The sequence below is a fragment of the Astyanax mexicanus genome, chromosome 7 (genome assembly GCF_023375975.1).
Source record: "Astyanax mexicanus isolate ESR-SI-001 chromosome 7, AstMex3_surface, whole genome shotgun sequence".
Classification (NCBI taxonomy): domain Eukaryota; kingdom Metazoa; phylum Chordata; class Actinopteri; order Characiformes; family Acestrorhamphidae; genus Astyanax; species Astyanax mexicanus.
The window spans coordinates 55,329,349-55,342,500 of NC_064414.1; the positions used below are offsets into that span (position 1 = coordinate 55,329,349).

Here is a 13,152-nt window from a genome sequence, read left to right on the forward strand (position 1 = left end):
GCGCCAACCTTCGCTATAACCTTACGCCAACCCTCGCTCTCGTGCAAAACCCGGCATATGGTGGACAGCCTCCCACTGCAGTTATTCACGATACACATACACAATAACACCTCCAGCTCAATCAGAGACCTCCTCCAAACCCCGACCTTGCAACACAACCACCTCCCAACTTTCCTACTGTCGCTATGCTGCTCCAGTCTGCACAGCAGAGCAATTGTTAGCATAAGGTTCTAGCTAGAGTTGGCGACAGGTTGGCACTGCTCTCCTGGCTGCTTTGTTTGGACAGAACATTTTCACACGCTGTTTGCCTGCCCCTACAAATATGTCACCAACCGTCTCTAGAACCTTACGCCAAACCTCGCTCCAGGGCGAAACCCAATGTAGAGGTAGACAGCATCCCTGTGCAGTTATTCACGATATGCATATGAGATAAAACCTCCAGCACAATCAGAGACCTACTCCAAACCCAGAACCCGCAACAACCCCCCCCCCCCCAAACTTTCCACTTTATCATTAATAACTATCAACCAGGGTTGGTGTAAGGTTCTAGCTAGAGTCGGCAACAGGTTGCTCTCCAAGTTGCTCTCAATATGCCTTTCAGAGCGTAATGTGGTGTGTATTTTCAGACTGAGCATTTTTTTCACATGACGTTCTCTTGCCCACATGGACCCGGCGCCAACTCTTGCTAGAACCTTACACCAACCCTCGCTCTCTTGTGCAAAACCCGGTGTACGGCCTCCCCTCTTGAGTTGTCGACGGGTTGGCGCTCCTCTCCAAGCTGCTCTCGTTAAGCTCTTCAGAGGACATTGTGGCGGTGATTTTGGTCTGGCCTTGTGGACCCGGCGCTAACTTTCGCCAGAACCTTTCGCCAAACCCGCCAAACCCAGAGCAGCGTAGTGGCTGCGGTGGACGACCTCCTTGTGCAGTTATTCACAAAACGCATACACTGTAAAACCTACCGGCTCCCAAACCCCCTCCCTACCAAACCCTGAACCCGCAACACAACCCCCTCCCAACTTTCCACTTCATTATCCAGCGTGAGGGGAGGAAGCGCGAGAACTTTTTCGGAAAAGCGGCGGCTAATTGCTTTGATTCCGTGAATCTGTTTATGAGCGCAACTTTGATCAGGGTGTGGATGTTTTAATAACCTTTAATTCTATTTACTCATCCCTTCGCCCCAGTCCGATTTAAGGAGTTAGGAATCGGGGGTTTTGAAGGGGTGCGCTCGGCTCGCGCCTCCTCCTAACGGCGGCGGGTTAGCGCGGCTGTAATTGTGAATGACGTGGCGAGCTCCTCGGGGCTGCGGCGAGAGGCTGCTGCATTTTAATGAGGAGAGAGCTGGAGGTAGAGCTGGAGTTAGAGCGTGAGCTGGCGTTTTGGGGGTTCAGCCCTCATCGGGGTCCACTTTCCTGCTCCGCCAATCCTGGCCCTAGACCAGGGCTGGGTCTCCAGTAGCGCCGTTAAAAAAAAAGCAAAAAGAAAAGCCAAGAGTGGAGAGCCTGACCTCTCCTGAGCGCCTCAGCCAGCAGGTGCGTAACACGGTTAGTTAAAAAGGCTAATCCGTTTAGCCATGATAGCTAATGAATTTATTTGCAGGGGCGTTGATACGCTAGCGTGCTAAGAGTTAGTTAGCAGTCCAGCACAGTTACCAGGGCCGATTCTGATCTTCCTAAAAAACAAAAGGTCGAAGCGAATCCAACCTCCTGCCCAAACAAGGAGGAATCTGAGGACGTTCCACTTTAACCCAACCCCATCGACCCCGCCACCCACCGAGCGCCGGAGGAGCCTGTGAGTGGAGGAATGGGGCAGCGGGAGCAGCAGGAGTAGTAGTAGGAGGAGGAGGGACGAGTGGAGCGAATGGGGGGGTCGGGAGCAGGAGCCCAGCATGGTGGCGGCTGGGGGCACCTTAACAAGCCCCAAAAAGCGATGAGAGCTGACGTTTTCCCCCCTGGCTTGTTAGGACTGATTTCTGCGCATTTAACAGAGCTTCTTCATTTCCTATTGTCTCCCGAAGCTGACTGGCACGGTCTCGGCGGGACTCAGAGACCGGGAACGGCTTCAATCAGCCACAAACATCCGCAAAGCTCACGAGCCAAAAACACGGGCCAGTCAGAACAGCCCTCTCCGAGCAGAGCGCGGCGTCGGCTAATGACTGTTTCTCATGTGCCACAGTTTTAGAGCAATCGCTGGGATTTGAGGATTTGAGACGTGAAGGTTAATAAAAGTGCAGGAACTCTCGGCACAAATGCTTTCAAATCTGTATTATAAAAGGATGTTTGATGCTGTAGAAGAATCAACAACCAAGAGCCACAAGTGCAGAAAACATTTAAACTGTAAAACTGACAAAATAAAACCTGCGAAAGGTTCTTCACTAAACTTTTTTACACTAAATGAATGGATCTGGAGAAATCCTCCACTAACACACACTCTAAACAAGTTTTTACACTTTAAGACTTTAGAAAAACAAAACAAAACAAAACTAGAATCAATCAAAACTCAAGATATACATTTAAAATAACAAAATACAAGACTGTTATTGGTGTAAATGAGTATGAGCTAAAGTTCTGTGTAGAAATGGGCATTAAGATATTAAGGTGTGGTCTGATTACCACAAGAATAATGCACTCATATGATACGTTTGGGTAGTGCACCTCCTGGTGAGAGCTCACTGACTGCTGGACATGATGGTGTTTAGTGGTGAATGATGGTGGTGGTGTTTAGTGAATAACACTTATTGAGTGGAGAATGAGGGTGGTGGTGAATGAGGGTGTTTAATAGTGAATGATAGTGTTTAGTAGTGAATGATGGTGTTTAGTAGAGAATGGTGTTGTTTTCATCAGAGAAAAATGGTGTTTAGTAGTAAATGATGATTTTTAGTTAATAACATTTACTAAGTGGAAAATGGTGGTGTTTAGTGGTGAATGATGGTGTTTAGTAGAGAATTATGTTTTTTAGTAAATAAAAATTTACTGAGAGGAGAATGATGGTGCTTATTAGAGAATAAAGGTGTTTAGTGGTGAATGATGGTGTTTAGTGGTGAATGATGGTGTTTAGTAGAGAATGGTGTTGTTTTTAGAGAAAATGGTGTTTAGTAGTAAATTATGATTTTTAGTTAATAACATTGGAAAGTGGAAAATGGTGGTGTTTAGTGGTGAATTATGGTGTTTAGTTGGTGAATGATGGTGTTTAGTTGGAGAATGATGGTTTTGAGTAGTGAATGATGGTGTTTAGTTGGAGAATGGTGGTTTTGAGTAGTGAATGATGGTGTTTAGTTGGAGGATGATGGTTTTGAGTAGTGAATGATGGTGTTTAGTAGTGAATGATGGTGTTTAGTTGGAGAATGATGGTTTTGAGTAGTGAATGATGGTGTTTAGTTGGAGGATGATGGTTTTGAGTAGTGAATGATGGTGTTTAGTTGGAGGATGATGGTTTTGAGTAGTGAATGATGGTGTTTAGTAGTGAATGATGGTGTTTAGTTGGAGAATGATGGTTTTGAGTAGTGAATGATGGTGTTTAGTTGGAGAATGATAGTGTTTAGTGGACAATGATGCTGTTTAGTAAATAACATTTACTGAGTGGTGAATAATGGTGTTTAGTTGGTGAATGATGGTGATTAGTTGAACAATGATAGAGTTTAGTTGGAGAATGATGGTGTTTAGTAGTGAATTATGTTTTTTAGTAAATAAAAATTTACTGAGAGGAGAATGATGGTGCTTATTAGAGAATAAAGGTGTTTAGTGGTGAATGATGGTGTTTAGTGGTGAATGATGGTGTTTAGTTGGAGAATGGCGGTTTTGAGTAGTGAATGATGGTGTTTAGTTGGAGGATGGTGGTTTTGAGTAGTGAATGATGGTGTTTAGTTGGAGGATGATTGTTTTGAGTAGTGAATGATGGTGTTTAGTTGGAGGATGATGGTTTTGAGTAGTGAATGATGGTGTTTAGTTAGAGAATGATGGTGTTTAGTAGTGAATGATGGTGTTTAGTAGTGAATGATGGTGTTTAGTTGGAGAATGGTGGTTTTGAGTAGTGAATGATGGTGTTTAGTTGGAGGATGGTGGTTTTGAGTAGTGAATGATGGTGTTTAGTTGGAGGATGATGGTTTTGAGTAGTGAATGATGGTGTTTAGTTGGAGAATGATAGTGTTTAGTGGACAATGATGCTGTTTAGTAAATAACATTTACTGAGTGGTGAATAATGGTGTTTAGTTGGTGAATGATGGTGATTAGTTGAACAATGATAGAGTTTAGTTGGAGAATGATGGTGTTTAGTAGTGAATTATGTTTTTTAGTAAATAAAAATTTACTGAGAGGAGAATGATGGTGTTTATTAGAGAATAAAGGTGTTTAGTGGTGAATGATGGTGTTTAGTGGTGAATGATGGTGTTTAAAGAATAACATTTACTGAGTGGAGAATGGTGGAGTTTTTAGTGGTGAATGATGGCGTTTAGTGGTGAATGAAGGTGTTTAGTAGTGAATGATGGTGTTTAGTTGGAGAATGGTGGTTTTGAGTAGTGAATGATGGTGTTTAGTTGGAGAATGATAGTGTTTAGTGGACAATGATGCTGTTTAGTAAATAACATTTACTGAGTGGTGAATAATGGTGTTTAGTTGGTGAATGATGGTGATTAGTTGAACAATGATAGAGTTTAGTTGGAGAATGATGGTGTTTAGTAGTGAATTATGTTTTTTAGTAAATAAAAATTTACTGAGAGGAGAATGATGGTGCTTATTAGAGAATAAAGGTGTTTAGTGGTGAATGATGGTGTTTAGTGGTGAATGATGGTGTTTAAAGAATAACATTTACTGAGTGGAGAATGGTGGAGTTTTTAGTGGTGAATGATGGTGTTTAGTGGTGAATGAAGGTGTTTAGTAGAGAATGAGGGTGTTTAGTGGTTAATAACATTTACTGAGTGGGGAATGGTGGTGTGTTTAGTGCAGTTAGAAGCTGATGGATTTGTTACTGGTCTAAACACAGTGTGATGTAAAGTAGTGAGGTAGAGGAATATTATCACTCTCTCACTGTGTCTTTTTTTCTTCCTGTCCAACACTTAGATACACACTTACACAATTACACACACACACACACACACACACACACTTATACACACACACACACGGAGCTGGAGAGGTGGATAAATTCACACTGCTTTCACACGGGCTCACGTTGCACGGCTGTTTTCTTTAATTAACCCGGAGAGAGCCGAGCCGACAAGGTCAACACTTCAGTCCCGAGTGGATCCTCAGCGTACGCTTCCATTAGTTACGTTTAAAAGGCCTGAGAACAGAGCGGCGGCAGCGGCAGCTATGGGGTGCGCACATCTTAATGACACTCCTCAGCTCCGACAAACCGGCCCCGGCTTTTATCTGCAGCTCTGAGAACTCTCTCTCTTTTCTCCAGGTAAAGCTTTAAATACCAGCAGAAATAAATACTAACAGCGTCTGAAGGAAGCGAGGCTGTCTCCTGAATAATCACACTGTTTATCTGAGAGAAGATTCAGAGAAGAATCTAAACTCTCTGCAGTGTTTAAAAGCTGAATTAGTTATAAAGATTAAACACCACTGCAGGTCTTTAACTGGTCCCAGTAAAGCCTCCTCCACAGCACTGCACCTGAACCTCACTGGGGACACTGCACACCTGGAGTCAGGTACAGGAAGCTGCTGCAGCTTGTTTAGGACACTGATGATGAAGAATGCGGGTGTTTACTACAGAACAACACCCTGGTGGAGGTTTATAGTGGGAGAACAGTGGAGAATTATGATGTTTTGGTGGAGAATTATTTAATTATGGTGTCTGACAGAGTTTATTTGGTGTGGAATGAGATGGTGTTTGGTAGAGATTAGAGGAGCTGATTGTGGAAGGGTCCTGTTTGGTTAAGAATGATGGAATCACAATGTTTATTTACTGAAAAATTGTGATAAAAATGATGATATCTGTAAATGACTGATGGTTGTGTACAGAACTGAGGTATTCATGGTGGATTGTTTAATGTGTTTGCTGATATTTGGTACAAATGGGTTTTTTTTGGAAGGGATTACAATGTTTATTTGATGGAGAAAAATTATATGGGAATGCTAATAGTTGGTTGAGAATAGTGGAGTTCAATGGGAAACAATAATGATATTTCATTGAGAATTATGGTATTTTATGAAAATTAATGGTATATAATGAAGAAAAATGGTGTTCAATGGAGAATAATGGTTTTCCATAAAAAAATGGTATTTGATGGAGAATGATGGTATTTTAAAAGAGAATTATGGTATTTGATGGGGAATAATGGTTTTTAATGGAAAACAATTGTATTTGATGGAAAATCATTGTATTCAACGAAGAATAATGGAATCAAATGGAGAAAAAGGGCATTTAATGGAGAACAGTGGTATATAATGGAGAATAATGGTATTCGTATCCAAGGGAGAATAATGGTATTTGATGGAGAACAATGGTATTTAATGGAGAATAAGGGTTTTTAGTAAGAAATGGTAATATTTGGTTGTGAATAGTGGAGTTCTATGGAGAAAGATGGTATTTGATGTTTGGCTGGAGAACTGTGATGTTTGGTAGATAAAGGTGTTTTTGGTAAGGGAATTACAGTGTTTTTTTAGATGGAGAATGATGGTATTTAGTGAGGAATGGTAGAGTAATGTTTGGTGGAGAATGGAGGTAAAGAAGAATGGGGTTTTGTAGAGAATAGTTGAGTTAAATTGAGAATGATGGTATTTGTTGGGAATGGTGATGTTTGGTGGAGAAAGGTGGTTTTTGGTAGGGAATTACAGTGTTTGTTTAATACAGCTACCAGAAACATTACAGTAGTATTTAATGGAGAGTGGTGGTGTTTGATGGTAATGATTGGTAGGGAATGCCAACAGTGAGTTGACAAAGAGTTATGGAGAGCTTTAATGGAGAATATTAGAGTGTATTTGGTAGAGAATGGTGAGGTTATATGGAGAATAATAGTAGGTGTGAGTATGTGTTTGTTAGTATGGTGAACTGTACTGGTGACTCACTGGTCCTGCACCTCCTCCACCTCCCTCAGCTGCTCCTTTACCGCTCTGTAGTTGGTCTGGATCAGACGGAGGCGATCGTGACGCTTCGCATGAGCTCTCTTTAACTCCTCGTTCTCCTGCGTCTGTAACACACACACACATTATATATTTAAAATCTTTTTTTTTTTATATTGAATTCAATAAAGTGCACTTTGATGCTGTATTAATAGGTGGCAGTTGGAAAAGATCTTGTTTGCACAAAATCACTCACATAAAGAAATCTCTTCAGCTCTATTCTTATACCAGTTTCAGTCCCTTTCAGAATCAGCCGTTTAAGAGCTCTGTCACTTTTATGGTCATCTCTCTTTATATAAAGGTATATAAAGATCTGTACCAGCGCTGCACTTTTACTTTGTTGGGTAAAGTTTTTTTTTCCCTTTTAAAGAAAGAAAGAAAGAAAGAAAGAGAAAAAAAGAAGCAACACCAACAAAGTGCTCTCTCTCTCTCTCTCTCTCTCTCTCTCTGTCTGTTTCTCTCACTTTCTTTTAAAACAAGGCACTGATAAGCGTTTCCACGCCATCCTCCCTCCATCCATCCCTCCCTCCGTCCCTCCATCCCTCCGTCCGCCCGACCGACTGACCAACCCGAGCACCTGAGACATAATTACAGCCTGACATTTCTGCGGCCGGCCGACGGGGAGCGGCGCTCCTTCACTCCAACTTAAGCCGCTCGGTGGGCCGGGGCAGGAGGGGTAGCAGGGGGGTGGCAAGGGGGTGCGGGGTCGCCTCCCGAACGCCTGAAAATATTGGCCTTGGTCTGGCAGCTATTTGAAGAGGAAGAAGAGGAGGGGAAAAAAGATCCCCACTAAAGATTACAAGGGACTTTTCGGGGGTGAACATATAGATTTTCCTGACAAGAAGCCCCCCTATTATTCTGACCTTAGCCAGGGCGCGAGAGCGCAAGAGCTGGCAGAGCCAGTCAGCTCGGCTTTCTGCTTGAGCGGCCAGAGCCGGGAGTCGAGTCGAGACGAGAGAGAGAGAGAGAGAGAGAGAGAGAGAGAGAGAGAGAGAGAGCGCCGGGCAGGCGCGAGAGAAAGAGAGAGAAAAAGAGAGAGAGAGAGAGAGCGCGAGAGAGCTTGTTTACGGCGGCGATGACACGGCAGGCCTGCCAGCCGGGAAAAGCGCAGAACCCTGAACCCTGTTATTATTAACAAGGACAAAGAGAACACGCCGGCCTCGGCCCCTCCGCCTGTGTGACAAGTATGGATTTACTGCTCACATATTCACCAGAGGACACCCAGCAGACCCTTCACCAGGAAAAAAGAGAGGGGGAAGAGAAGAGAGGCGCGAGAGTAAAGGGAAAAGGGGTTTGAGCGAGCGCGAGAGCAGCAGCAGCAGTGAGTGTGGAGCTCTAATGAACAGCGGCGTGGCTCGCCTCCGATTGACGGCCGAGTGTTTCCTGTTGGCAGTGACAGGGCGTTAACCACATCATGGCGCTCCCGAGGCCTCAGAGCGGCCGGCGCGGTGCACGCCGGGTCCACGATCGAAACACACACTCGCATACACACATATATATACACATATACACACACACACACACACACACACACAGAAAGAAATGCACAGGCTGACAGGAGGCAGCTCGTCCAGAGCCCGGCTCTGATCCACCTGACGGCCAACAGAACTCACCGGAGCAGAGCTGAGACTCTGAACCTGCTGCACACACACACACACACACACTTACACACACACACTTACACGCATAAATATATAAACACATATATATATAGTATACACACACTGTATCGTGCAAACGTCTTATGTGCAAAACACAGAACGTCACCATACATAAACATCAGTAACATCAAGGAAGAGTGTCTAACTGTAATTAACTCTACACAATGTAACATTCCGTTTATTTGGGTTTAGTATTCTAATGTTATATATAGAGGTAATTACAGGTATATACTCTTACTGTAATTACTAAATATAAGAATACATCCCAATATCCCAATCAGTTGACAAATAAGTCTCTAAAACTAATTTTCTCTACATAACGGTTTATTAGGGTTTTCTCTTTTATGTTATATAGTTTTTTTTTTACAGATAGACACTCTTGCAGGCCACTGATTAGAACTGGGTTTATTCTAATGTTATATGGAGTTATGTCATTTTCCAGGGAGATACTGTCTGGAATAATTGAAATTAGAATATATCCAAATATACATAAAGTCAGTGGACAGAGATGTGTCTACAAGTAATTAACTCTTGATAACCATTAATTTAGTTTAATTCTAAGGTTTTATGCAGTTATATAAAGCAATTGTCATGCAGCCACTCTCACTGTTTATTTGGGTTTTATTTAATGTAACGTTACGTAATTAACTCATTATAACATTAGAATAAACCCAAATAAACAGTTCCATCGAGTACCTGTAATTAAGTCTATAAAGACCTAAGACATTGTCCCAGGCCTCTAATTTTATTTGGGTTTAGTATACTAATATTATATAGAGTTAATTACAGGTAGATACTCTCCATGATCACTGACTTTAATCTTTATAATTATTTGGGTTTAGTATTCTAATGTTATATAGAATTAATTACAAGTAGATACTCTTTCTATAATGACTTAAATTAGACTACATCCATATATACATAAAGTCAGTGTTCAGTGACAGTGTCTACAAGTAATTAACTCTTTATAGCTGTGTATTTGGTTTAATTCTCATGTTATATACAGTTATATAGAGTGTATTACAGTGTATGACTACTATGTATATTAGGGTTTTATCTAAAGTCAGTGTTCAGTGAGAGTGTCTAACTGTAATTAAATGTATATAACATTAGAATACTAAACCCAAATAAACAATGTTCTATTGAGTACCTGTAATTAACTCTATAAAGACTTAAGACATTGTCCCAGGCCTCTAATTTTATTTGGGTTTAGTATACTAATGTTATATAGAGTTAATTACAGGTAGATACTCTCACTGATCACTGAGTTTATTAATGTTTATTTGGGTTTAGTATTCTAATGTTACATAGAGTTAATTACAGGTAGATACTCTCCATGATCACTGACTTTAATCTTTATAATTATTTGGGTTTAGTATTCTAATGTTATATAGAATTAATTACAAGTAGATACTCTTTCTATAATGACTTAAATTAGACTACATCCATATATACATAAAGTCAGTGTTCAGTGACAGTGTCTACAAGTAATTAACTCTTTATAGCTGTGTATTTGGTTTAATTCTCATGTTATATACAGTTATATAGAGTGTATTACAGACAGATACTCTCACTGACTACTATGTATATTAGGGTTTTATCTAAAGTCAGTGTTCAGTGAGAGTGTCTACCTGTAATTAAATGTATATAACATTAGAATACTAAACCCAAATAAACAATGTTCTATTGAGTACCTGTAATTAACTCTATAAAGACTTAAGACATTGTCCCAGGCCTCTAATTTTATTTGGGTTTAGTATACTAATGTTATATAGAGTTAATTACAGGTAGACACTCACTGATCACTGACTTTATTAGTGTTTATTTGGGTTTAGTATTCTAATGTTATATAGAGTTAATTACAGGTAGACACTCACTGATCACTGACTTTATTAATGTTTATTTGGGTTTAGTATTCTAATGTTATATAGAGTTAATTACAGGTAGACACTCACTGATCACTGACTTTATTAATGTTTATTTGGGTTTAGTATTCTAATGTTATATAGAGTTAATTACAGGTAGACACTCTAACTGGTCACTGACTTTATTAGTGTTTATTTGGGTTTAGTATTCTAATGTTATATAGAGTTAATTACAGGTAGACACTCAATGATCACTGACTTTATTAATGTTTATTTGGGTTTAGTATTCTAATGTTATATAGAGTTAATTACAGGTAGACACTCTCACTGATCACTGACTATTTATTTTAGTTTATTATTATTTTACAGTAGCTGTGTTTTATTATAGAGAGAATTGAGGAAATATTATTGGGGTTTTAAAGCCATATCAGTTTTCAAATGATAGAGATCTAAGTACAGGGCGGGCAAGGTCAAAGAGCAAGAGAGCTGAAGTTAGCGAGAGTGTGTGTGTGTGTGTGTGTGTGTGAAGGTCAGCAGAGTGATGGAGATGATTCGTTTAGTGTGGAGATGGTGGGTCCTACAGCCGTCTTGCGCCAGAGTAGCTTCACGCCCGCTGTTTCATTGCCTTCACAGACGGAGAACAGGTTACTGCATGTGTGTGTGTGTGTGTGTGTGTGATTGTGAGAGTGTGTGTGTGTGTGAGTGTGTGTTTAGAGGATGGATAGAAGGTCAGGTGGAACACAGCAGTCATAGGAGGGCAGTAGGAGTGTGTGTGTGTGTGGAATGAGTCTCTGGTGTGTCGCTGAGGTTTGTGTAAGTGTTCAGGATAACTCTTTAACAGGCCATCATCTCAGCATCACACACACACACACACACATTGGTGTAATAAGCTCATATCACTCCTGTAATGACCTGATAAAAGGGTGTTTTAGGAATTATCAACATGTGGCAGAAGCACTGCTGCAGATAAAGTAATTATACACTGAGAAAACAGCACAGCCTGTACTGCTGTAAACTCACACACACACATCTGAATCAGATACGTAAACGATTACAGGTATGTAAACCTGTAAAACAGTCAGAAGCTAGTTTTGGGTAGTGCACCACCTGGTGAAAACACTGTGTCCAGATATTGGAAAAAAAATGACATTGCAATATTTGCTTTTTTTTTTTTTGACAACATACAGCTCTGGAAAAAAAAAATATATTTTACCTTTATTTCACCAGGCTAGTCATTAAGAACAAGTTCTTATTTACAATAACAGCCTATACAATAGAGAGCACTTCAGTTTCTGAATCAGTTTCTCTGATTTTGCTATTTATAGGTTTATGTTTGAGTAAAATGAACATTGTTGTTTTATTCTATAAACTACAGACAACATTTCTCCCAAATTCCAAATAAAAATATTGAAAATGAGAAATGGCTGAAATAACAAAAAAGATGCAGAGATTTCAGACCTCAAATAATGCAAAGAAAACAAGTTCATATTCATAAAGTTTAAGAGCTCAGAAATCAATATTTGGTGGAATAAGCCTGTTTTTTTATCACAGTTTTCTTGGCATGTTCTCCTCCACCAGTCTTACACACTGCTTTTGGAGTAAAAATTCAAGCACTTCGGTTTGGTGGTTTGATGGCTTGTGATCATCCATCTTCCTCTTGATTATATTCCAGAGGTTTTTAATTTGGTAAAGTGCTCTCTTATTTTTTTTCCAGAGCCAATCACTCAAAACCAGAGGAAAACAACAGTAATCAGCCCTTTAATCAGGCATTTAAATTAGAGTGTTTGTTTTTCTGGGATTCAAAGTGTGAATTCAGCTGTAACTGGAAATATCTGCGCTGCAAAACTGTGCTGGATTGAGGAGCACAGCTCTGAAAAGCTGTCAGCCACAGCGTTTACAAGCATGTGCCCAACCATGTGGAGGTCATGCGGTTACCTGCCAGCAGCAGCCTGTCACTAACTCACACATTACGATGACGATGCTTAAGTGATATATCATTCAGGCTTAGCGTCAGTGTGCCTACAGTAGCTGAAATATATTATATCACTCAGGTGTGTGGAGTGGATGCCGGTGTTTCAGGGAGCCTCCGTGTCTATGTTACCTTCTGGCTCTTTTCCTTTATTTAGGCTGTTTTATTCAGATCTGCCGGAGTCATTAGATAGATAATCACACTCTGATAATGATATATATTTTCCTCATTAATCCAGTCTAAAATAATTCCATCTTTCTGCTCCTCCGAGTTACTGACTGCCCACCTGTCTGATCACCCCTTATATTTAAGTCTTGGTTCCTCCCAAGGTTTCTTCCTCCTCCTGCAATGTTTTGCCTGATTCTCCGTCCTGTGATCACATTCTGTAAAGCTGCTTTGCGACAAAATCAGTTGTAAAAAAGCTCTATACAAATAAATTTAATTTAATTTAATTTAATTTGTTTGGGATCAGACGAGTCAGGTTTGAGTATGCAGGCCTCGTGGTGAACGCTTCAATCTTTCAACTTGTCTCTCCTGCAGAACTTTCATTTTTCAGCAGGATTATGTTCACCCACACACAGCAAGGGTTTCCCAGAAAC

General features: G+C 40.6%; 1 protein-coding gene across 2 annotated transcripts in view; it reads right to left on the minus strand.

Moving 5' to 3' along the window:
- cntln (centlein, centrosomal protein) overlaps window positions 1–13,152 on the minus strand; it is a 165,497-nt gene that overhangs the window by 91,447 nt on the left and 60,898 nt on the right. For both annotated transcript variants that reach the window (XM_049481477.1, XM_049481476.1), the window contains exon 12: window positions 7,005–7,126. In XM_049481477.1, the coding sequence (XP_049337434.1) occupies window positions 7,005–7,126 (122 nt within the window). The remainder of the gene's footprint in view (window positions 1–7,004; window positions 7,127–13,152) is intronic.